The sequence below is a fragment of the Notamacropus eugenii genome, chromosome 6, assembly GCF_028372415.1.
Source record: "Notamacropus eugenii isolate mMacEug1 chromosome 6, mMacEug1.pri_v2, whole genome shotgun sequence".
Lineage (NCBI taxonomy): Eukaryota > Metazoa > Chordata > Mammalia > Diprotodontia > Macropodidae > Notamacropus > Notamacropus eugenii.
The window spans coordinates 33,426,295-33,453,209 of NC_092877.1; the positions used below are offsets into that span (position 1 = coordinate 33,426,295).

Sequence of the window (26,915 nt, forward strand, 5' to 3'; positions counted from 1 at the left end):
TCTACTGGATTAAAAAAATCTGACTCAATCTGACTTTGGGCATCCTCTTCAGGGTGCTGGTCCTAAGTCTGTCACTGTTACTATCTCTTGGCAAAGTTATTTTATCTGGATACCTCCATTCAGTAGTTCAATACAGTTGAATATACTATTAGTGCTATTTCATAAGATGTTACCTAAAGCGAAGCCCTTCCGAAATAGTCATATTTTCTTAGTATTTGTGTGTGACCACATTAATAGATCAAAGAGGTGCTCTCTTAAAGAAGACTTAACAGCATCATTTATGATAGCTCCCAAAACATTTTTTCAAGAATAAGCCTCTTCATCTCACCACGCTGGAAGTGCAGTGGCCCTCCCACTATTAACAGGCACAGAGGCCTTCACCTGGCTCCACTTCCAACTTGCCTCAATTCACGGCTCCTTAGCTTGGTAACCCCTCCTCCCAGTGTTTGCCCATATTGGTGCTGGATGTGGAAGGGGCATCATATCAATTCTGCCCTAATTGTAGCTCAGAACTCTTGAGGTTCAAGCCATCCACAAGGCTCGGCTGCTCTGGTAGCAGGGACTATAGGCATGTACCACCGTGCCTAGCAGCTCTAGTAATTAATTCAGAGACTTGAACTTTCAATTCAATATCACAGAGAAAAAAGGTACCTTTTCAAGACCAGGTTTTGTAATCTTTTCAGTTCCACTATTACTTTCAAGGCAGATTCCTTCATCGACCCCATCATCATTTGAGAAATCGTTGCTCATCTGATCACTGTGACAACTGCCTTCATTTTCAGCTCCGCTGTCGGTACAACTCTCAGTCTGAGGAGACTTCTTCATAACAAATAAAAGTCTTCTTAAAATTTATGAGCCACATGAAGTAATAATACATACAATACAAATACATCCATTTGAAAAAATTAATAGAATAAAATTTCAAGATGAGTATTTCAATTCGTAAAATGCCAAATTTAACAAAATGGAGTTTTAAAGTCTTTTAAAAAGAGAAAGCCTTGCCATCAAAATCCCAATTTTATAAATGATAAAAGAGATTCAACTTACAAATAAGACATGTGCAATCAGGCTGATGACTAGTTGAAAGGGTTAAAATTAATACCAAATCAAGAGAAAAACTAAAGATGAAAAGACACTAAACAAATGGAAGAACTCTGAACTCTTCAGAGAAGCTATCAATGGGAACTGGAAAAAGACAGATGTTGTATTACTATTTGTCACAAAAAGTTTAACTAAAAGGCAGAAAATGCCAAACAGGCTTTTTAAAAAGAGACCCCAGATCACCTTACTTGGCAAACATTATCTTTCAGCCACTTAGAGATCAGAACCAATGAACCAGAACCGTTTTAAAAATTCTTCAGTAACATGGTGAAAATTTATATTAAGTACTGTCTTAGAAAATAGTGGAAATGAAGAAAGGTCTAAATAAATATCAGCGTGAGACTGAAATGAATCATAACATTCCCAAGAACATTCTAAAATGTTACATACAAACATGTCTGTTTTGATAATGACCTGTTTTCATCATCAATGGCAGAGGAACAATCACATTTGGGTTTTAAAAATGTCGGGTTCTAGAATGAAGAAGTAGAAATGGCACCTAGGGGGACAAGTCATAGGATTACAGCTTTAGGGCCAGAAGCAATTTGATGGTAATGAGCCCAAACCTCACTGAGTAGATAAAATGAGGCCCAAGGGCACACAGGTGGCATGTATAACATATATAATATTAATATATTATATTATATGTTATATAATATAATAATATTAATATATTATATTATATGTTATTATATATAAGGCAAAGCCATGCCTTAAAGTCAAGTTCTGTGATCAATCCCAAAGCTGATACTTTTCGCACTGTACTACGCAAGGACTGTCAACAATACACACTAAACTAGCCAAAGAAACTTCATGCAAAGACTTGGAGAATCTCCTAGCCATTTCTGAGGTGCCTGAGGGAGATCAAAGGAAAATGTGAACGGCTGGTGGGAGACGGCTGACTCTCTAGGTTCTGGAGACTGTCAGCTCAAAAGTTCTGCCTGTCAATTTCCCTTGTGTCCATTTCTGAACAGACCAGACTGTATGTTTTGTTTTTCAAAGAAAATGAAGGTAGGCTTGAAATTTCTTTTCTGCTTTTAAAGACTTACTCTAACACTTAGCCATCCTTTAGGTGAAGGACTCTACCACAGTATGGGGAAATAGTCACTAAGGTCAACCTGAAACAAAACTAAGAAAAACAGGTTCCTTTAGTAACCCCAGAATAGGTTTGAGAAGAGTCTATCATATCAAGTATAAAGACAGAAATCCATGCTGAAGATGACACAATCTTGAAAACATCAAGGCACTGCTTTACAATATATCTCAGGGAGAGAAGATACTAGAAGAATGGGGGGGAGGGGTCACATTATATATTAAGACCCTGAAAGAATCAATTCACAGTACAAGGATAATCCATACACCTACTCTCTCATCTTCATAAATTTTTAATAAATTTTATCAGTTATTTTTGTTGAAACTATGAGAAGGGATAGGCAAATTTTTATAAACTACTAATTACAGCAGACACTATCTAGTTTATCACTGACATTTATATGCAGGGCTTTAAATGTCACAATACATTTTACATATCTCATTGCCTACTTATTGTTGACTAAAAAAAGTATTTGGCTTGGGAGAACAAAACACAGCTCTAAGTAGTTACTCACACATCTGTAAAGATCATACAGGGTTTCTTGACAAATGCAACCACAGAGATAATTCTGTTTGGCAACCATAAAACTGGAACACAGATGCTTGATAAAAGCATATTCTCCACTCTCATGGAGAATTTCTTACTCTACATCTAAATGGAAGGATTCCCTACAGCTGGTAAGATACTTCAGATTATTCTGTTTACAGATATTACTGTACTGACTGAGCCAAACTCCAGAACATCACAATGCCTCCTTAAGGAGATTTACCATTGTTCTAACAATCCATACAAGAAAAAAATTAAATGGATGAAAAATGGTATTTGACATGCAGTTTGGATGGCCAGCCAACTGAGGTGCTACATCAGTACATTTGGAACAAGCGCTACAGATGGATAATAAGTTGGGTCCAGAATTGAAGAAAAACGGTAGGACAGAATGTATTTGGGAAATTGTGCAGTCCTTTTAATCATCCCAAGTTGCTTCCTGACACAAAGACCCATATTTCCAAAATAAATGTTCTTTCAAAGAGAACATTTTAACTCTTCGTGGCTTTGAATCTTGGAGCACAACATACTCTGAGTATATTGTAAGTTGTAATTAACTTAAAGAACAGAGAGACTGTCACGGAGTCAAGAGACATCAACACATTCCAAGGGAGGATCTGCTCCCACAATTCAGTGTAAGGGACAGCCACGAGGAAGCACAGGATTGGAAAAGATAGCAGTCAAATCCCACAGAGGGCAGCTCAAGTACACCTCCACAAGCGCATGGCCCAGATAACGGCTCTTGGCGCGTGAGATGGAGGCTATATAGAACCTACATAAGCATGCTCACTGCATGGGGTCAAAAGGCTGTGAGTCTGCAGTGACATAGGGAACATTTCCATTAATGATGAACTGTGATACCATCTGTCTATTTTAAGTCATATTTGGGCCAAGATCAAGGGTAATTTTCTGTTCCAGAAAACAATATCCTGGCACTCAGAGAAAGCTTTGCATTTGCAAATATGTGGACTTTTATTTTACTTAAATCAAGTCCTTAAAGGGCATGCCAAATCAACTAACCAACATTTATAATCTACCAAAAGCCTCCAGTAATAAAAGAGTAATCATTTTTCCAGAACAGAATGAGGTTCTCAAATTTTTAATTCATTTCACGAGAAGGCCAGGAGCACCACAAAAGGAAATAGAAGAGAGCTGCAAGTGGAAAAATCTAACAAATTCTGAAGAACTCTGCATTTTAAAGCAGTGAAGCAAACAATGCGTTCTTGCTCTCAACATTAACACATTCAAAAGCTGAAATTCCAGGGAGGAATCCTTTAGACAGTCCCAACCCTCTCCACATAAGCCTGAGACAACTACAAAGAACAAGGTCCCTTAAGCACAGGAGTTCCCCCAGTGGTGCTGGGGTGGGGGACACACACACTATTTCAAATAGAAATGGGGGGCCACTAAAGTATCCATTTGGGCAATACTTGGGAGTGTTGCAAGTCAAAATGCACATTGCATAGTTGACAACTCTGCCCAGATAGTTCAGTAGCTACCACGTTGGGAACATAAACTCCTTGAGAGCAAAAGTCTAGATATAATATTTTGTACTTGGATACCCAGCATTTAGCACAGTGCCTGGTACCATAATAGCCACTTAACAAATGCTCCTTCATTCATTTCATTCACCAATGTCCTACTCTCTAAACAGTGAATTCAAAAATATTAGAGCTTATTTTATTTCCAGAAACATATTAATTTAATTTAAATACCAAAGTGTTCACAATTTGGGGTGGGCAGAGAAACCCCTCATAAAGTTAAACATTCTCTGTAAATCCTGGCATCTAAAAAAAAAAAAATTAGGAGAAGCAAAGAACGTCCATCAAGGGATTAAGTTCTGTGATAGTAAGTGGCATACTCTAATGTCAAGGCTGCTCACAAACATAGAGGAATTTAAAAGACATGTACAATTTAAAACAGAATACTGCAAAAAATTATATTTACCTCATCTTCAACATCAATAAATGTACTCATATCTAGCTCTTCGGGGAAAGTCATCCGGTCGTTTAATTTAATCCTGTGCATGGTGGTGTAATCAAAGTCAAACCTTTTCAACTGCAGGGTCAGCAGATATGGAAAATGCAAAAAACGAAGGCCCTAAAAAGAAACCACTGATGAATAACGAGTGTTGTTCCAAGTGGTCTGTGTGATCCAGCTGAACAAGCAGCACTTACCTTCCGCGCGTCACACTTCTTCTTACACCGCTCACAAAAGTACTGATTGGGGCCGTCCAGGATCTCTGGCTGTATAAATGCATGTAATGCTTCTTCCTAGTGAAAGAAATATATTCTTTTACAGTTGTCACTTTAAAGAAATATGTTAATGACTAGGGCCTGAACAGACATCGCAATTACTAAAGATTTTTAAAAGTAGGATGGTCAGAAACTTAGAACCCTGAGAGGCACAAAGAAAAGTGTTAGGAAATGGCAAGAAAGGGTGACTTTTCTCCCTAGAGATAATGGTCATATACTGAACTAGCATCATATTTCATTCAGCATCAGAAATATCCACAAGGTCTCATCTGCTTTCCTATTTTTAAAAAATGTCCCTGTTATTTTGCACATCACATTCAATAATTTCTCTGGAATCAGTTTTTGTAGAACTCATTATGCATGTGGTACTCTGCTACTTTACCAAGCGCCGTCCTCATTCCTTTGATTTTAAAAGGATTACATCTTTCTCTCTGAAACATTAGTAACTCAGTATTTCATCTTATGCACAATAAATCCACAAGAAAAGTGGTGTTTGGCTATGTTTTATACATATTGGCATATATGTGTGTGTGTATGTATACAGACAGATATACATACACACACACAGACACACACCCATCCTCATTATTCTTGGATAATTAAATACCTGTTAATGATGCATATTACCTATACAATGAGATAGCCAATGGTAGACTTTCAGTAATAAATCTAGCCCTTTATGTCCATAACCACATTTACTAGTAAAAACTGAAACAGTATCAGTTGTGTCGAATTCTCAAAACATGTAATATATTTTAAAAACTTATTACAAGAGCTTCCATTATTTCAAACTTATTACTAGACTATTTCTCAATCAATAGAAATAACAGGCTTTCTTTTCTCAGTTCTGCATCCTTAAGAAAAAAAAGCACACCACTTTTGAGTTAATTCTCAACACCAATAATTTTTCCAGTTTTCTAAAAGGCACAGATCATTTAATGCAAAAAGTGAGCTTGGCTTTATAATTTCTACCTGGCAGAGCTAGTAAGAGTTTAATAAATACTTTTATCTACTCTAATTTCAAAGTCCATCTGAAGTCATCTGTTCCCCAGTAGAATTAAAGCAGAAATACAAATGGACAAATGCATATTAATAAAATATCAATTTAAAGAAAATTGGGTCACTAATACAAACATGTTATCTTCAAAGTAATTTCTCTTGATATGGAAAAAGTTGTTCCTCAAAAGCAGAATAAAAGGGGGTGTGGTCTGGCAAAATAGACTCACCAATTGTAAAATGGTTGGCACACAGCTTATAAGATTACTATCTAAATGTTGTTGTTTGGTGGATCCCACTTTGGGAAGAGATCAAGGATATGAGAAGGTATTCAAAAGGCCTCCAAATTCATCCCTTCTCCCTCCATTTCTTTCTCAGAACACAGGGAAGCACTAAGAACAAATAACAAAACACATGTTTGCAGATTTTTTTTTTGTTTTGTTTTGTCTTTTTTACAGCCCCTGCTTTTTCCCCACAATCAAGAGTTCTACTAATAGTCAGAAGAGACTTTTTTCAAATTATTTCCCCTAAAGCATTTTTCAAGATTGAAAAGAATGCCAAATTCTATATGAAAGACTACTGAAAGAAGCAAAATTAGTTATCATTTAAGTAAAGAAGATACTTCCCAGATAATTTACAAATAAGAAGGAGCTTTGGAAAAATGTTCGTCTTTCAACAGGGCTTACTATTGACCAATGACAGCTATTTATCAACTGCATAAGGTGCCAAATTATTGCTTTCAAAACAGTAACAAAAATGTGAATATGCAAAACACTTGTGTTTCTTCTAAAACTTTTTGCACGTGAAGACTGCTCAACAGCAAGCCTGGTACTAGAAGCAGACTCCAGAAGTAGCTAATCTGTACGAAATACAAGGCATTTGCCCACTAGATTCTTTCAATCTTGCCTATGTATTTTCTTAGCTATGGTAAACTATAAGTATCATTGAGAAAGTAAATGTTATGATGACTAGTAATGGCAACAGTAACTCAAGCTATTGTAGGCTATCACAAAATACAGTAGAGGCACTCATTCAACAGCTGTGATAATCTAGTTTTCTACACTACATATTCTCCAAGAAATATTACTAGATTAATCTTAAACCAGAAACTTCTGGAAACAAGTAAAACCATTAGAAGCTAGCCACATTACAAAGTATACTAAAGTTTATATTCATTCATTCATTCAACCAACAAATAAATGATGTAAATGATGGACAAAAGTGGTCATGTGAGTTTATGCAGACTCAGTGTGATGTGCAAGTCAACAAAGGACCATATTAAAATAAAAGTGATGTCCCTACGGACTGTCAAATACTGAATGAAATATTATGAACAATGTTTCACTATTACCATTAAGGATTTCACTGCTTACCAAAGGTCTAGAGGAATGACTGCTTTCTTCTGATTTCTTCAACTTTACAGATTTAGCTGTACTTATAAAATTTACAAAAATCATGTGCTAAGTTTCTGACAGTTTTACATCAACAGACATCACTACTTTTGATCACCTTCCTCTCTTTTGGCAGAAAAGGTAGCATTGTACCACGGGGCTTTTTTCCTCTTAACGTTTGTAGAATCAACCAAGAATACCACCACATTTTTGGAATCAGGTATTCTCAAAGCTCAATCAGAGGTTAGGAGAGAAAAGTAAAGTTAGAATCTCTACATTTTCCCATCCATAGAAAAGAGAGCATTGGCTATCCCTATTTTATGGGAAAAAAGACACAAAAATAGGTAAGTGATTTGTCCAAGGCCTATCATCCTCTCTGACTATTATTGCCTGAGATAATTACTGTTATGCAGTGTGTAGGGTAAATGTTTTATTATATTTCTTATTCAACATACTTAAAATTATTTTATTTTTTGACAGAAAAAATATAATAGCAACAAATCGATATGGATAATTTTTCCAATAAAAAAGAAGCAGAATTCAACATGAATCATTTACCAGTTGGTCTTGCAACAAACTATAGTTTTAGATAAAAACATATTTTTTTGAAGTCATATTGTTATAACATGTTATCTTTGAATGTTATCTTTCTAATTAACCAACTAGCAAATTTATTAAGCACCAATTATATGTCAGTCAAGCACTGTACTACCTACTAGGGAGAGAAAGAAAAAATAAAACATTTCCTGTTATCGAGGAGCTTATACCTCATAAAAGATAACATGTACACATATAATTACATAAAAATAAATAAAATTTTATCTTTGGGAACAAGCACTAGTAGTACATGGGATATGGCATTTCAGGTGAGCTTTCAGGAAACGAGGAATTAAAAAAAGGCAGAAGTAAAGGAGAGTATTCAAAAGGCATAGATTTTATCTTCCAGGTAGTTTCTACATGGCTTTGTGCTGAGACATCTACTCTCTTCACTGGCCGTCAACGACTAGCAGTAAAAATACATGCTTTTAACAAGGAGACTAGTTATGCTTGGTGATACATTTGTAGAACAAAGTTTTCCTTAAGCAAAGCTCTGTCAGAGGGGGATAACTGGAAACCACAGCCTCATCAATACTACTGTCTAACCAAATGAACCAATCATTCAGTCACATGTAAATGAATAAATGGACCCCTATATTTAGGGATGGAATGTTCCAATTTTTATACCTCCCACAGCACCTAGCAGTGTTAAGCTCACAGGCACTAATAAAATTTCGTTTCTTACAATTCTCCATTGAAAAAATGCAGAAAACATAAAGGAACACAAGTTAATTTAGGGATGAAAAAAATCTCACTTTTTTGTATAATTTGTTTTTTCACAATGCCATAGAGCAATCTGATTATGTAAAATGTAAGCTCCTGGAGAACAAGGACTGTTTTATTTTTACCTCAATCTCCACTGCCTACCACAGTGCTTAAAGAGACTTTACTACCTCCAAGGATTCATAATTCAATCAATATGAATAGTCACTGCACTGACAAAGATCACAAATGCTCTATAACTCAGCAGATGGTCTTCAAGAGAAACTGGTTTTCTCTGACTTGGCTAGGCTGATTCTTGGGCAAACAGAGAGGGTCCATCATTGGCATCATATTTAAAGTCTTTCCAGTTTGGCTGAACCTGTCAGTTTGTGATAAATTAGCCTGGCTTTTAAGAACACAGGGTCACCTCCAGGCAGTGATGAAACATAAAAGATGGTTGTTTGTACTGAATTTGTTGAATCCACAAAGATTAAATTTAATTTGATATATCTATATATATATCTATATATGTATGAGCTGTGTTAAATTAAGTTTCAGTCCCAAGTCAAGCATTTTCTAAATTATAACCATTAAATAGACAATTCTATCACACTGGATTTTGTTTCTAATTTGTAGCAAGATACTCTCACAACTAAAAGTAATAAAAAATCCAATCTTTCAGGTTTTATATATGCCATTCAACTTAATTATTACTGCCTAATAATTGTAATTAATTGTTCAAATTTGTTTATAAGCAAACATGGATGAATACGTATATTACAAAGTCATAATTTTGTTAAAAAGATATAGGCTCAATTGTAAACAGGAAAAAGTGTAATTTGAAATGAACTTAGTACCTACACTACAATGTTTGGCTGATAAATGACAAATTTCTATTCCTATAATTTTTTTATTACATAGTTTTACTATATAATATTATTTTTGTTAGTTTGTATTGATGAAACATACAAAAAATAAGTAAAAGGAAACACTGTCTAATCTAATAATCTTTTTACCATCTCACTTCTTTAAAATCAATCACATCAGAAGAAAAATATCAGAATATTTTCAGAAAAAATCTGTTAAATTAATCTCATCAATCTTTCAAAGAAAACGCAACCTAGAACCAGAAAGTGTTTTTAAGAAACAAGTTACATAAATGTGGTAACTGGAACACCAGAAAAAATATTTCATTAAGAGCTTTGAAATAACAGTTGTTTTGAGATTTATTTTAACAAGTTTAATGCCATGATAACATTAATAGAGAATGAAAACTTGCAGATGTTGTACTGAGAAATCAGGGGAATGTCAAATCAACTTTTATTTTAACCTCTGATTTGCATTCAGGTGGAGGACCTCTTAAGTGAATTAGAATTCTGGAGTGTCAGGGAAGTTGAAATAAACCTTGGATTTATGTCAAAACCTGAAATGCCTTGCAAGTTCAGGTTATTTTAAAAGTATCTATGAATTTAAATGATATAGGTCATATTCTGCTATAAACAGACATATATGATAAGGAAAGTGGTTAAAACATAATAAAACAAATGCACCAAATTCCACTAATGAAATCAAGAAACTAAGTATAATTGCATAGTATAATTCAAATTGAAGGTAAAAATTATTTTCAATATTTTAAAAAGAGTTTTATAAAACTCTGAAAAAGTTTCTTTAATCTACATTTAAGAAACTGGATTCTTAAATGTGCATAATACTGGAAAAGTACACAATGGCAAGCAGTGATATAACCCTAACTTTAAACACTATGTAATGACAACTCATGCTGATTGAAAACTAAATTCTAGTTTCAAACTTCATAAAACAATGGGAAATCACTTACCTCTAACTAGAGTTCTCTGAAGGTAGTATCCTCCTTAGAACCCCTATCTTGGGTAGTTTCGCCTGCTGCAATTTCCCTCAGGAGATACTAGCAAAGTCTAATAAGTTTTAGGTTCCCTTCTGCAAGCCCTATTAGCGCATGTGTGTAAACCTGTTTACATACTGCTTCATAGCTATGATTTCCGATTCCCAATGAACTACTACCACCACCACCGCCACCACCACCACCACCACTGCCATCACCATACCGCCATACCATCACCACCATCATCATCTGTGGATCAATGGAGGATACTACCTTCAGAGAATTCCACTTAGAAACAGGCAATTTTTCCCTTCTCCAAAAGCAAGTATCCTCCATATCTTTCCACTGTTAGAGTTTACAGAGCTAAAAGAATATCTACTCAGAAGGTAAATAAGTAGGATAATTAATTGGTAAAACCAAAAGACTTAGCCAAACTACCCTACTTATCAATATAAAGTTCAGCTATGCAAATGTCCAAAGTCAAAATAATAAGATGGTTTTACCAAATTCCAATAAATTCAAAATAAAAGGGAACATGAAAAATGATTTCATAAAAATCAGAAGGACATTATTAGGGAAACTGGAGAAAAAGTCTTGATTGCTTGCTCTAGACTATTTGGAATTACCTTCTACATTGTGGCTTATTTTATTAGGAAAATAACAATAACAATGAAGCATACAGCTCTGAAGTTCTTCAACAAATATATATGTGTATATGTACACACACACACAGACACACACAGAGCTACGTATTCAACAGATTTTTTTAGCACTTTAGGTATCTGAAATGCCTAAATGTCAAAGTAGCCACAATTAATTAAAGTATTTAAAATAGCTGTCTGTAAAGTGCCCAAATCTTCTCTTCTACTTGTAAATCAGTGCTAAATAGGGGCAGGTCTCCCCTCAACTACTCACTCCAGAATGATGGTTCTTAACTGCCTACTAACTCACATCCTGGCATCCACAGATGGGTAATTAGCATTTTGCCTCATACCCTACTTAAACAGTAGCCTGGACTATTCTAAGGAAAGGACCAGGGAATAGCATGGAACTGGCAGTCCTGGTAGTCTGTCAGTTTCATCTGTGAAAGTCAATCTGTGGAGGATACCAGTCTAACACCCAAACCATAACTACCCATGGGGCAAAGAACCCTCAAACTTTACAGGTGATCTGAAGGTTTAGATACACTCAAACCCTGGCTAAAGGCTATAATACAAAAATTGTATTGGGTCTGAATTCTATGTGAGGGTGGAATGCAAAGGATTCTCATTCCCCCATACTAGGAATACTTATTCCACAGGCCACAAGCAAGAACTGAGATCAGCTACCTCTGACTACACTGATCTCTTTACTGTTTGTATCCCACATTCTGGCAATTACTCATCTACATTTTTTTCCTGTTATTTTTCACCTGTAGCTGGCATCCCATTGAAGAAACTTTTAATCCCAATGGGGATACAAGATATTATTTGACTTTTGTGTGGCCCTCAGCATTACAGAACTAAAATACTTAGGTATTCAATAAATACTAGAAATATATGTTTAAATACAGTTATAAACCCTTAAGGTATTAGTCCTAGTCCAGAAAATCACTGCTTCCTTTTTCGCACATTATATTTTGCTTGGAAATTCAAATTTGTGTTTTCAAGCCACCCCCCCCCTTCTTTTTAAAGAAAAATTTATTTCATGTCCTTCCTAATCAATTTAAGTGAAAGGTTAATCCCTATAATGACAATAAATTTAAGATGAAATGGAACTAAGGATGAACCATACATTTAACTTTCCTTTCTAAACAACTATAATTTTACTAGAACTATTTTAAGGAAAATTTGCTAAATTTTAAAAAAATATATTCTTTCATAAACATACACATTTCAGGATAATACCCAAATTAAAGTTGTTCTTGTAGCCTGGAACAACAGAAAATATTTACAGAGCTGGCTACTATCAAATGCAGACAATGCTTTTAACACAAACTATAAGCCAGGGCAAATTTTCTGAGTGGGCTTACAAACAGGTAATATCTGCACAAATGTGGAACAGGAATAAGCAAATCCTCAAACCTTGCAGTAGTTCTCACCTCCTTAATAACCATTTCCACCCCCCCCACCCCCCCATTTAACTCTTATTCCTTCTCTGGATCTTTACTTTGGAAGAAGTGGTAAAAATCAGTGGGTTAAGAAAAATTAAGTTACTAGGGATAGATGGGAAAAAAGAATTAGGTCTAGAATTTCAAATCAGAAAAGTAATACCTGATTATCAAGGTGATGAGAACTTTGTCTTTAAGAAAGGAAATCAAATGTATGGTCAAGTTTTCCATTTTTGTAGATGCATTATCTGTGGTTTTCATTTAAATTAAGTTTAAAAAAGAGAGAATATATTTTCTAAAAATTTAGCCAGTCTCTAAAAACAAAAACTATGTAATTTTCAATTTTCTAGGTCCCACTCCTCACCTCCCCCTTCAAACAAATTATGTCTCAGCACAGAAAGGGCTAACCAAAAAAGCACTTATAAACTGGATTATTCAAATCAAAAAGGACAATGAAACCAATTTTATCTACTACTGGAAAGAATAAAACCCTTAGCCATGAGGCAGTACACTGGCATTTCTTTTCCTTTATATACATGCACTATTAGGACTCACTGAAGGGTCAAAAATCTTTTAGATCTTGCTAGCTTAACTGCAGAATGATAACAACCCAAGAGGGAGTATCTAGGATGATACTTACCTTAAAATAAATTATACCACTGTGCTATTATGTATTCTGCGTATGGATACACAAGCAGTCAGCTGAAAGGTACACACCACACTAGCAAATGCCTGGCTGGAACCATAAGGTCGGATGACCAATGGAATGTCAAGATATGTGTCGATTCTCCAGCCCTCATAACCACATTCCAGACACCTCACGTAGTCCTTCAGCTTCCCTTGATACAATTCATTTATAAGATCAGCCTAAAAGAAGAATATTTTTATTTTAAAAATGTTCACTGAAAATTATTATAACAATATGTGGTATCAGAGGAACATTCAGTATCTCTATAAAATGCTTTCAAGAAAAACTCAATTTTGTTATTAAAAAGTAAAATCCTGCAAAGTTTCAAAACTTTATAATTTATCTAAAATCCTATGGGACATAGCTAAAACTTATTTGTATGTATTATCAGTGTGAAAGACCAATGAAATAAATTTACAAAGTTCATTTTTAAATCAGTCTACCAAAAACTATACAAACCTATTCAAATGAATTTTAAACGAAATTTGTAAGCACATTTCCCAAATAGCACACTCTAAAAATTACTTTACATCACAACTAAAAGGCATGCCTTGATTATGCCAATGGAAATCAGTCATAATTATACATTTAAAAAAATGAAATATTCTTTTCATTTTAAATTACTCAATACCATCCTTCTCTCCCCCTCCATACTTATTTTAATAAAAATAAAATCACTTATTACAGGGTTCAAGCAATGATTAAAACATTCCATAATAAACATAATATACATGTAAGGCAATTATGAAGAACATCATTATATAATTTTCTAAATAGTTAAAAAGCTGTTAAAATACTCTATAAAAGTTTCTTTAAAATATCCTCATTCAAAAGAAATTAATTTTCTCCAAATATGATTTGTCCACAGGTTAGCTTTGTGCCTTTTGAGCACTCCACACTGAATTTCAGAATAACCCTTTGGGGAAAGGATTTGAAGAATCGTTTGTGGAAGCCCTTTCTAGTTCCCATGTCTTGTTTCCTGACCCTCACTTCTAATAAGAGTACCCTGTTGTTCTTAATTGAAAAGATGGCACTAGGAAAGGAAGTGAGAAGGAAATTTTAGATCTAATTAATTTTTCCCTTAATTTCTAGAGCACGTATACTGATAAGTAAATAGCAGGCAATTCAAGGAGTGAAAGAGAACCAACAACGAGGAGACCAAGAAAAGGTTTCATGTATCCATGTATCATACAGTACCTGAACTAAGCTTGTTGCATTTTATTTGGGTATTTGTAAGAAAAGCAGTTTTCCAGCTTTAACGTCCTTTGTAACTGTGAGTTATTAACTCATTTACCTTAAGTGAAAGGCACAGATATGTCCAAGTGCTCTCAGTAGATTAAATACTTTGCTAGGGATGGTAAATGCCCTCCCAAGTGCCCAACCAAATGGGTGTCTAGTCTCCTGGTCCTCTTGACTCTGACCCTATCCTATAGGAATATATTCGGTTAGCATTATGGACCTACATCTTGAAATGCCCAACAGGCAGGTCGTGATATCTCAAGAGAGACTATAGCTAGATCTATACATTTGCTTCACAGAGACGATAATAAATCCATGGGAACAAACGATGTCACTGAGATAGTAGAGAGTGAAAGGAGGGGCCTGGGACAGAGTCTTGAGGTACATCCATAATTAGTGGAAGAGATGTGGATGAACAAGACTACAAACTTCCCTATTTCTTTTGAGGGTATTCACAAAGCCATTCGCAAGGGTACAGTCACAAAGATCTGCAAACTCAAGAGGTATTCTTGACTCCTCACTCTCCCTCAATCCCACATATCCAAGCCGTTGCCAAATCTTATCATTTTTATCACCACAATGTGTTTTACACCCATCACCTTCTTGTCACTCTCCTAAGCCTAGTCTAGGTTTTCAGCACCTCTCTGCTAGACTACTATTGTAGCCTCCTGATTACTCCTCTGCCTCAAATGCATCCTCCATAGAGATGGCAAAGTGATATCCTTAAGGCACAGATCTGACCATTTATACTTCCCCTTCTCCAAAAGGTCCATTGGTTTCCTATGGCCTCTAGGATAAAATACAACCCCCTTCTTGACATTTAAATGCTTTCCCAATATGCGGTCCAGATTTATTATGTACTGCTTCCTTTCACTCATTCAAAGGTCCATTCATGAACCACATCCCTCACAAAACCCTTCCTATTTCTCCTTATCCTACTCTTTCAAGAGCTAACACTCAATTTCCTCGTGTATTTACTTTGTCTATACATTTGTTTTGTTTAGCTTTGTATCCATTTATATGCATTTATGTTGTTTCCTCCAATATGATGTCTTCCCTGAGTGCAGAGACAGTAGCGTTTTCGCCTTTATATCACCAGTGCCTGGCAGTCTGTCCTGCTGCTGGAGATGAATAAATGTTATATCATTTTTAGGATAGGTTCTGTCTCCTGACCTACATTGTCCAAGTCCCTGAGCCCTCCGTGGCCCTAATCTAGCATGGTGTTCTGCATATATGAGCTCAGTCTATGTTGGTTTTTACTGATGATGGTCATAATGATGATAGATTCTGAATAGGGGTAGGACTATGGGAAGGAAGCTTTGAAGGAGATGGAAGACTGGGGTGGCTTAACACTGGCTTAACACAGGAGTTAGGACCTGAGGTTAGGCCTTGAATGATACATACAACCTGGATTATTTGATGGCCTCCACAGCATCTAGCACAGTGTTGGAGAAAGAAGGTATTATGCACTCTGACAGAAATAAGCCAGGCCTTACTTTCCAGTTCTTACTATTCCTTCACTATTCCTTCCACTAACAAAGATGGCAACCCTTTGATAATTCTGTAGGTGCAATAGATGAAAAGTGAAATAGAGAAAGTGCAATAGATGAAAAATTCATTACCAGCTCTGACCAACTCAAGAGCTGTGACCCTATGAATTTAGGTAGAGTGGCACTCAGACAACAGACATACATACAGTTCATCCTCAAGTCTATATTGAAAGGCTTTCCAGCTTAGTAAGTTTGGTCAGTATGCTGAAGCCTTTAAAAACTAGGGCAACCGCACACCATGAAGAGTAGGACTTCAGTGGAATCACAATTATTTTACAAAGCTAAATTGCCAAATGCCTATTTTGAGAGTCAGCATGGCACACTGAAGAGTTCTGCAGCTTTTGAATTAAAAGAAATCTAGAATTGATTTCAAGCTGACACTAACTGTGTGACCACAACCAAGTCATTTAATCTCTCTGTGAAATGAGGATAATACCTGTAAGTCACAGTTTCACATGACTTTTGTGAGGATAAAATGACAATGTTAAAGCATTTTGCAACTTTTATTCTTTTGTCTGTACTTATTCTGGGAAAATGTAAGATCACAGATCAAAAATAATATAGACTCTCACCTTCATCACGGTAAATATGTAAAGGGTCCTATCACTGGCTGAGAAAAAACAAGCATCAATATTGTCAATGTCCTCTTCCACATAAATATTCCTAGAATTTATGCTATCTACCCCCACCCCCACTCCACCAGGAACCAAGTTAAATCACTCTACTATGGTGACTGACCATTGAAATGGTTGAGTAGGCAATAAATACTTACTGAATACCTACTGTCTCTGTGTACTAGCACACTGGTACAGCAGGTATTATATCTGCCTAGAAGAAGGAGCAATGGCCTTTCTATTAGGTCCTGCTATTAATTCCTTGATCTGAGACACACAAGCTATGTGACCAAATAGAGAAATCACTCAGCCTCTCTGAAATTCAGTTTCTGTAGCTATAAAATGTCTACCTCATGAGACTGATGGGAGGAAAAGTCTCTCTGAATCTAAAAGCATCATATCAAAATTTGCTTTTGCTGACACCTGAGACCCACTATAATTGGGCTTTGCTCTGCTTACTGGTTTTACTTACAACAATTGGGATGAAATTTGCTCTATGCTCTTGTAGAGGGCGAAGCTAGGCCCAGGGAGGAAAAGCTTTGGGGAGGCAGGCAGATCTTGGCTCAATGTTGGGCACAACCTCCTAAATAATTACAATTTTCAAAAAGGAGAATGGACCGCTTAGGGAACAGGTGGGTTTCCTTCTTGGGAAGCAAGAGGAATGTCAAACTGGAGGTCTACAAGGAAAGGCTGGATGACCACTTGTCAGGGCTGTCACAGAGAAAAAGCCTGTTTGGTTTGTTGGATTAGACTATGTCTTAAACTCCCTGACAACTCTGAGACTTGATGAGATTCTCTATTTCAGCCAAGTCCACTGTCTACCTCCTGCCCCTTAAGAATACTAGCTCAAGTCCTGAATTGAAAGCTCTGTTTCTGCTATCTCATTCCCCATAATTCCCTGTGACTTAGTTCTGCCCCAGCCTGTGCTCCAAGACTGCTGTGCCTTTTCCCCTCTTCTCATTAAATTAAGATCAAACTTGGTGTCTACCTCTTACATGAGGCCTTCTCTGAACACTGACTGATATTCCTCCTCTTCTCTGAAACTTACAACAATTACTTTGCTAAATGTACTTGGCACTTAATTGTACACTGTCTTTCATTATTAAAGTAAATATGTGTATGTGTATGTGTGTGTGTGTGAGAATATATGAATGTATACATCATATCTACCTTAAACTCCTATAAGGTAATAGAGGTTTTTGTTTTGTTTTGTTTTTGGTATCCTTGTTAAGTGCTAGGCATAGTAGTAATTGTTTTTTTTGCTACTTTGATCAGGAAGCTCTTTTTCTTATGTGCAAGGCTGTGTGCGAGACATGAGATCAATCACATCTCAAATTTCTATGATGTTTTAAGCTTCAGAAAGTGTTTTCCTCACAATCTTATGAGACCGGAAGTAAAATATTATTATCCCCATTTTACAGATAAAAAAATTGGAGGCTTAGAGATTACATGACTTGCTCTGAATCACACAGTTAAGTGCTATAAAGCTGATACTCAAACCCAGGTCCAGTGCTCTTTCCACTAAAACATGCTGCCTCCCCCAAAATATGCAAAATACACTCCACTTCTTCCCCTTTCTACAGGCAGTAGAACAAAGGGGTTTGGATTACATGACAACTAAGATTCTCTCCCAGCTCTAAAGTTCTAGATTTGTAATTCTATTTGTCTTCCATGCCTGGCATGCACTCCCTCCTTTCCTCTACCTCGCAGAGTCCCTCCTTTTCTTTGAAATACAACCCAAGTACCTTCTTCTTTCTGTCAGTCAGTTCCTTAATAAATACGCATTAAGTACCTATGTGCCAGCTATTGTGCTAAGCACTGGGGACAGAAAGAAAGGTAAAAGATGGTCCTTGCTCACAGTCAAATAGAGGGGACAAAAAGGCTAAACAGGAGAAAATCACTAGAGGGAGAAGGCCTTAGCATTAGGGAACTGGGAAAGCGAAAGCAGAATTCCACCAACCACTAATGCACTCCCTGCCTAATGACCTTGTACTTTGTATCTAGTCCGATTAACTTATTTTATATTTATGCAGTACATGCTTGCTGTCTCCCCCGTTACAATGTCAGCTCCTTGAGTAGAAGGCATGTTCTACTCCTTGTACTTGCATCCCCAGCACAGTGCCTGGCATATAGTAGGCACTTAATAAATGCTTACTGATTGATAAGTATATTCTGAATATTAGATTACAGGATAAGAAATTAGCTAAGTACTATAAAATATAATAATATTCAAAATGAAGGACAAACTTATTCATTCAATTAGTAAATGAAAACCCCTACTGATGATTTTATATAACAACAATAAGACAAAAATCACTTTCTAGGTAATATTTGACCCCAAAAGAATCTCTAGCACTACCAAGTTTTAAAGTATAAGTTACCTGTTCTGTTTGCTTCCACTTCTGTTCCAATGCATCAAACATAACTCTACAAAGTTCTTGTACATCATGTTGTTGCCAAGCTGTCACAAAAAGAAACTTAACTTTATTAAAAAGGCAATATCAATTTACATATATTTTACATATAAGTTAATACATTTTACAAATAGAAGATATGACCAAACAAGTGTAAAAATTCTCAGGTTGATGAAAATATTTTCTTTTTGGTACTTTACATTTTTAAATAAGTTTGCTGAACTGACAAAGAGTACAAAATACTAAAATATATTTCAAGGGGATTTGTGATTTCCTTTATGTGAGTACTCCCTCACTCATGCAGATCACTGTATCCCACTCTCTCTCTTCATTCCCTCCCCACCTTCTCCCTCTCCACCGCCAAAGTCAAGACCATCCCTCTAAGTTACTGTCTTCCTTGCCCACTCCCTCCCAGATCATGTGGTGGCCAACCTTCTGGTGAGGTGCTTCTCCAGACCTCCCCAGACTGGTTCTCAGACTACAGACACACAGTTCACTGTCAGGATCACTCTTAAAGCCTTTCTAGCTTAGCAGGATTTACCAGGATCTGCCAAAATATTCTTGAAGAGCCCAGGGTCACCACCATATTTTAGTGAAACACTAGAGAAAGACTCAAGTGAAAGACTAAGATATAAAAGGAATATAATTAACCCAAATTTTAATATAAAGCACTGTACATTTCCAAGTGCTATTACTAAGCCAAGTAATTATTATCTTTTCCTACAACACTGACCGTAATTTTCAACAATTAAGTGCAATTTATGAGAGAGCTAATTTACCCTCACTACTATCCCATCCAAAGCTCCTTGTAACATCAGTTGTTTCAATTGCTCTCTTTTTGCTAGTTTGTAACAAAACAAAGAGTCTCTGCAGCTGGTATGGAATGCTTGTCACGGGATCTTCTTCAGATTCCTCAAATTCCCACCTGTAAAAGTGAGACATGTGAATAATATTTTAAAATTATTCAATATGTATGCTGGCACTAATATCAATAAAACTTAAAAAATAGTTTTGGAGAATCTTCATGGTCTCACATGCTTATGATTTCTCACCAAAATTTGAGTCCCAGATTCCCTAACTCCTAACCTAAATATCTCAACTTGCAATTCAAATGTTAGTGAAGATTCAACATGCCTCAAAATGGATTTTTCTATCCCATTTCATTAAGGGGCACCACTATTATTTGAGCTCTCTTGGCCAGAAACTTTGGCACCATCTTTTATTCTACCCATGCTTTCACCCTTTACAATATCTGACCTATCATGTCTACACAGCCACTTCCTTAATTGTTCATCCCCAAAGGAACCTCCCTCCTGACCCCTGAGAAAAGGAAGTCATCTGAACCTCTTCTAAATACTTATACCCTAAATACTCATTTTAATACTTCTTTTAAGGTTCTTGAATCTACTTTGGTCCTTTAGAGTAAAAGAAATAATCTGGGCTATTATCCCTTCCATGAAGCTAGTATCTTAACCCAAGACTTTTCTCTTTCACAGGATCCTAAAGTTTGTTGGGACATCCTATTGTTTGTTTTTTCAGAATAACTCATTCCTTCCTCTTAGTTTTCATGACTACCACTTCAGTGGAGGCTTTCGTCGCCTCTTATCTGGATTATTATGATAGCTTCCTAAATAGTCTAACTCCTTTCATGCTCTCCTTCTCTTAAAATAAAAACTGTATACTGACGCAAAATTTTCCTTTAATAATGTTTTTGTCATGTCACTTCCGTACTCATGAGAAAAAAAACTAATCTTAAATAGATGCCTTTTGCCTATGACATCAAAGAAAATAATTCTGCCTTTTATTCAATGCTATCCCTCACTCTACTGCCATGCTATCTATAAAACCACACACAAATAAATTAATATTTAATACTAAGAGCACTGTGATAGGTCTTAAGAGAGATGAAGTATGATTAGACAGCCCTGCCCTCAGAAAGTTTACAGGATGACAGATGGAAAAAATGCTAACATAGATAGGTATAAAACGGAATATTAAAGGACAACTGCTTTACAAAGTTACATAATAAAATGCTACCCAAAACCTGGGAAGGTCACAGCTGACCAAGAAGATTGGGAAAGGCTTCCTGAAGGAGGTAGCATTTGAAGTTGGATTTAGGGGATTAGAAAGGATTCAAGACACCAAAAGCAAAGAAGGTCAGAATAGGGTAATGGTGTTTTCAAACTCAAATAAGAAATTCCTTCGGGCCACATATTGACTAAGAAAACACAAATTAACATTACGTTCTATTATATTAAAATTTATTTTGTTAAGCATTTGAGGTTCCTTCCACAACCTTCTTGCCCAACTCCTTTAGTCTCATGTCTCTGATTTAGGCAACAACCTGAGCACTCATAGTCATGAGGATCAAATGAGATCTGGTATGTGTTCAAGGGACAGAGCTGTTAGTTTGGCTGGTGTATAGATCACAGAGAGATATAAGTTTGGAAAGACAGGGCTGGGTCAAGTTATGGAGGACCCTGAATGCCAGGTACAGGTAAAAACTACTTAATAGGTAACAGAGAGCAAGATTTTTTGAGTAAAGAAATTACTTGAACAGATCATTATCCAGGCAACAGTATGAAGCACAGCACGGAATGGAGACAATTAAGGAAGACCTTCATGAAACTGACACAGTGGTGGCAATGAGGGACTGTCCTTGGGTAGGAGCAGTGAGACCACAGAGAACAGGGAAGGTCAAAGAGAGAATTCAGAAAAAGCAGAGAATCTAGTAAGTGAGCTGCCATGAAAGGCAAGGGAGAAGCAAAGTCAAAGATCAGCACCCCGATGAATGGCAGGGCTTTGATACCACTCCTGGAAATAAGCATTTGTGTGCTTGGCAAGGTGATATCCTAACTCCATTTCCCACCCCTCAAAAACATTATGCTCCTTCTGCTTCTTCAACTTTCTTTGTAATTTCCCTTGTTAGGGATGCCTTCTCTCCTGGTTTTCCAATCACTTTCAACAGAAAGAGTACTTACTTTACCTGGAGCCAGGAACACCCAAGTTCAAATCTTTCTTCAGAAGACACTCACTAGCTGGGTAAATCACTTAACCTCTGTTGGCCTCAGTTTCCTCATCTGTACGATGGGAATAATGGCAAACACTTCCCAGGATTGTTATGAGGATCAAATGAGATAATTAGTATTTATGAAGTGCTTTGCACACCTGCAAGTGATATATAAATGCTAGCTATTATCACCACTGTTGTTATTTCATGTACTTTCAAGGCCAGCATGTCAGTTTGGACTATTACTTTCATCTTACCATTATAACTAAGCTACATGACTGTAGGTGCATTGCTTTATTCTTTTTTCATCTCTACCACAACCTCTAGCATACACATGCACAGTAAGTACATAATAAATGCACAGTAAATAAAGATATGAAGCTAGGTCACAAGATGACACCAATTTTCTCAAACTTAAAACTCAGGCACCAGAAAAATGTTCATGTACTTAATGTGGAGTCAATGCAAAATATCTAGCAAAAAGAAATAGTCTACATTTAAGATATCATCCCTCGACAGTTTTTATTTTTTAAAAATTGGTATATTTTACTGAGACAATAGATACTTCCCAACAAATTCTCTTACGAATTACATTTCTCCCAAACTAGCTGGTCTTTAACTCTGACAGTTACAGCATTAGCATGTTTCTAACCGAAGTTTTTTGCCTTTCCATGATGATTTCATCTACATTGTTGTAATCAGTTCTCTAAGATCATAAACTGCAGAGAAGGTGCCAATCTGAATCAAACCAGAAAGTTTTTAATCCCAATGAAATTAAAGGTCTAGTCTATGCCTGTTAATGAATAATTAAGCTTTTAAGTGCCTAGTATGTGCCAGGCACTGTATTAGGGTACAAGGAATATAAGTACAAAGATGGATACAGTATATACTCTCAGGGAGCTTACATTCTAACAGAGGAGACAGGAAGGACACACAAGTATACAAAGAATAAGTGTAAAGAGAATAAATACAATATAGCTAACAAAGTAGTTAGGGAGGAAGACTAGCAGTAAGGGACTTGTGAAAAGGCTTCATGCAGACTATGAGACTTGAGGAGTATTTCATAAGGTGGAGATGAGGAAGGATTGCATTCAGGAAGAGAGCACGGCCAGGGAAAAGGCATGGAGACGAGATAAATGAAACGTCTAGAAGAACAGAGAGAGGGCCACTTTAGCTGAATCAGAGTGTACAGGAATGCCTCTGATGTTCAATGAGGTGGAAACAGAGAAGGCGGAAAAGGTTACAAAGGGCTTTAACAGATAAACAAAAGAATTTGCAGTTGATTCTAGAGGCAGGAAAAAATCACTTTCACAGATCTGTAGAAGATGAATTCAAGTGGAGACTTGAGGGGAGTAGACCAACTGTAATGATAAAAGCTAGAGGAGATGAAAGGTTGAACTAAGGTGGTGATTTTGTGAATAGAGAGAAAGGCTCACATAAGAAGAGTCAGATGTGAAAGATGTTAGGGACATAAAAATGACTAGATTTTGTGACTAGAAATATGGGGGTGAAGGATAATGAGGAGACAAAAAGTGTAGAGATTATGAACCTGGGAAACTAGAAGAATATTGGTGCTTTCAATAGAAATGGGAAAATTTTGAAGAGCCACAAGTATTGGGGAGAAAGATAATTCTTGTTTTGGATTTGTTGCTTCAGCGAGTCTCAATCTTTGGACATCAAAGTATTTTTCACAGTTGTTATGTACTCTAAAATATACTTAGGAAATGGAATTTAAGTGCATCATAGATTTGACCTAAATCTAAATATTCAGGTAGTTATCTGCAGATGAACTGTCCAAAAGTCAGTTAATGATACAGGATTGAAGCTCAGGAAAGAGAATGGGGCTAGATTTATATTTCTAAGCTATTGACAGACTGACAATTAAAGTTAAGGAAGTGAATTAGGTCACCAAGTGTAACGAAAGGAAAGAATAGGGATCCTTGAATAGAATCTTGTGGAATGCCCACAATTAGGGGTAAGACATTGATTATGAACCAAGAGACTAAGAAAGAATGGTCAGATAAGGTAAACTAGGAGAAAGTAGCATCATAAAGTAGCATCCAGAGAAGAGACAGTACCTAAGAAAATATGTTCAAAAGTGTCAAATGCAGCAGATGGGCTGGGAAGGATAAGGTCTAAAAAAAATATCATCAGATTTGGCCAGTAAGAGATCAATGGGACGGTAACTGGAGAGAGCAGCTTCAGTCAAACAAGGAGGTTGAAAGCCAGCATGCAAGGGCTGAAAAGTGACAGGACAAGTGACACCTAAGCACTAGGTGTAGACAGCTTCTTCTAGGACTCTGGCTAAGAAAAGGAGGAATGACTGAGAATGAAAGTTTAAGGAAATTTGATAGAATCTAGTGAAGGCATTTTGAAGGATGAGCGAAGCTTGGCAAAATTCCTAATAATTGTGGATAGTGTTTTTAGAGATATATCTTGTAAGAAATGGAATTAATATATGCCGAGCTTTAAGAAATATAATTACAGAATATGAACTTAAAACAGATTACAGTACAATGATTTACCTTACAAAAGAATATTTTGCTTTAATTTGGTTATGGCAGGGTTTCTACAAAAATTAAGTCCCCTTAGTGTTGGTATTCAACATGTTGTCTAAGAGACAAACAGGGCCCAACTGATCAAAAAACTGAACCTGAAATTTTTAGGAAAAAATTTTTTTACCTAATTAGTTAGTACAGAGGAACTAATAGTTCAGAAGAACCCAACCACCTGCCTCCTGTTACTATTAATATGTAACTCGCCTGGTATCACATTAGTTGGATGAGACAAATAAGGGAAGAGAAAAGAGGGGAAATAAACTTTTATACAGTGCTTACCACTTGCCAGTCACTATGCTAAGCACTTTGACAACATCTTATTTGACTATCCCAACAACTCTGTAAGATAATGGTGTTATTACCCCATTTTACTGTTGAGGAAATGGAGGTAAAGAGAGGTTAAGTGACATGCCCAAGGTCACAAAGTAAATGTCTGAGACTGTATTTGAACTCAGGTCTTCCTGACCCCAGGCCGAGTGAGCATTGAACCACCTAACTGCTTTGTAATTTAAGCTAACACTAGTTAATAATATAATTAAATTCATGTGACCTATTACTGAAAAACTGTTACATATCTACTATGTGAAGCAAGGTATACCTCAATACACCTTCCATATTTTAAAGACAGATTTCACCCCGAGTATACTCGCTCAACTGATTATGGATCAGATGCGGATAAGATGCAGATGTTGTAGCCAAAAACATACATCACCTGCTGAGCAACTCTCTGGTGATGAGGCTTTTGGGGCTGGTCCTCAGACATACTTACTCAGAGCTTCATTGATATCACCTTTAAGAATTCAGTTACTTTCACATTATGTATGATACGAAACTTTTGTCAGAGTAAGACTTCTACAGAGGACACCATGTGTTAATTAAAACTGAAATGTAACTTTTTAAATTCTACGTTCAATTAGAAGTCTGTTACAGATGACAAGGGAAAGGAGAATTGCTTAATATATTCAGATTCCCTCAAAATGTAGTTTCCACATTTAACTTATGAAGCAGCTGTGACATGAAAATTAAGTTAAAAACGGACATTGTGTTCACACAGATCTAAATAACACTTTAGCTTAAATGTAAACTTGTTCCACATGGAGAATATTAACTTGTGAGATTCCCCATTCAATTACTTCTCTCTCTAATCTTTGAGACTCTGTCTCTTAGACAGTATCTATCTAGGAAAGCCTATCTGAAATGTCCAGTTTGGGAGTGATAAACGAAAGGCCATGCTGGGTGACACACTCACAACTGCAGCCGCCCCGCCCCTGCGCAGGCCCTGCTCTGCACACCCACAAACTGCTGACAATAACGTGCATACACTCACTCTTCAGAGCCGCTCACAAGAAAGCAACACTTAATAAAAGTGGAAGTTATTTAAAATGCAAGAAAGTAAACTGAGTTTAGTTGTCAGAACACCTTACAGTTTTATGCCAATAACCTTGTAAGTTAATTTAAATACTTACTTATACAATGCATTTCTGAACTCAGGAGTCATGAAAAGTGTTTGCAAAAGGCTGTTCAAATAGCAAGTCATTGCTTGATTTACTAATCCCACATATCCTTTAAAAAAGAAAATACAAGCACATAACATAAACCCACATTTAAAAGGGAACATCAGTAAGGAGAGGACAACACATTTAAGCATTTATAGGCCATAATTATTCATTCAGAACAAAACTAAAAGTAAGAGGCTAATATTACACAACTTGTAACTATAAATTACTCTGGATCTTATTCAGATACCTATTTTTACCCTGTTTCTATAAAAATTTCCATTTTTGACTATAAACTCCCCAATGGCACGTCAGACTGCTTCATGCTATAAATAATAGCATATAATACATTATGTATTTATTATGTATCTCAAAGGGATATAAAAAAGCTTTTAATAGTAATGAAATCTGAACTGTTTTACTGATATAAAAACAACTCCCTTAAAATTTAGATTACAGAAATATTATACAGATTAAAAAAAGAAAGTTATTTGTAGAGGTATACTAGCAAGCACAGCCCTATCCTTTCTAATGACATATAGATAATTTTAACCTTAATAAAATATCTCCCAGAATATTAAGATGGGATGGGATGAGATAAAGGGTCAAAGGAAGTATTTTAAAAAGGGTAACTGAGGAATGCCCCTTGCTTAAGGCAATGAAGACATCAGAGAGAAGGCAGCTGGCTCAAACAGGACTCCTATATCAAATATTT

At 36.2% G+C, this 26,915-nt stretch overlaps 1 protein-coding gene across 5 annotated transcripts in view; it reads right to left on the reverse strand.

Annotated features, from left to right (window-relative positions):
* Positions 1 to 26,915, reverse strand: part of USP47 (ubiquitin specific peptidase 47) — a 105,925-nt gene that overhangs the window by 32,207 nt on the left and 46,803 nt on the right. For 3 of the 5 annotated variants that reach the window (XM_072619422.1, XM_072619421.1, XM_072619425.1), the window contains 7 exons: positions 26,171 to 26,267; positions 19,916 to 20,061; positions 19,104 to 19,183; positions 13,349 to 13,498; positions 4,918 to 5,013; positions 4,688 to 4,840; positions 652 to 819 (listed from right to left, as the gene is read on the reverse strand). In XM_072619422.1, the coding sequence (XP_072475523.1) occupies positions 652 to 819; positions 4,688 to 4,840; positions 4,918 to 5,013; positions 13,349 to 13,498; positions 19,104 to 19,183; positions 19,916 to 20,061; positions 26,171 to 26,267 (890 nt within the window). The remainder of the gene's footprint in view (positions 1 to 651; positions 820 to 4,687; positions 4,841 to 4,917; positions 5,014 to 13,348; positions 13,499 to 19,103; positions 19,184 to 19,915; positions 20,062 to 26,170; positions 26,268 to 26,915) is intronic. The other 2 variants (XM_072619424.1, XM_072619423.1) reach the window with 1 other exon arrangement.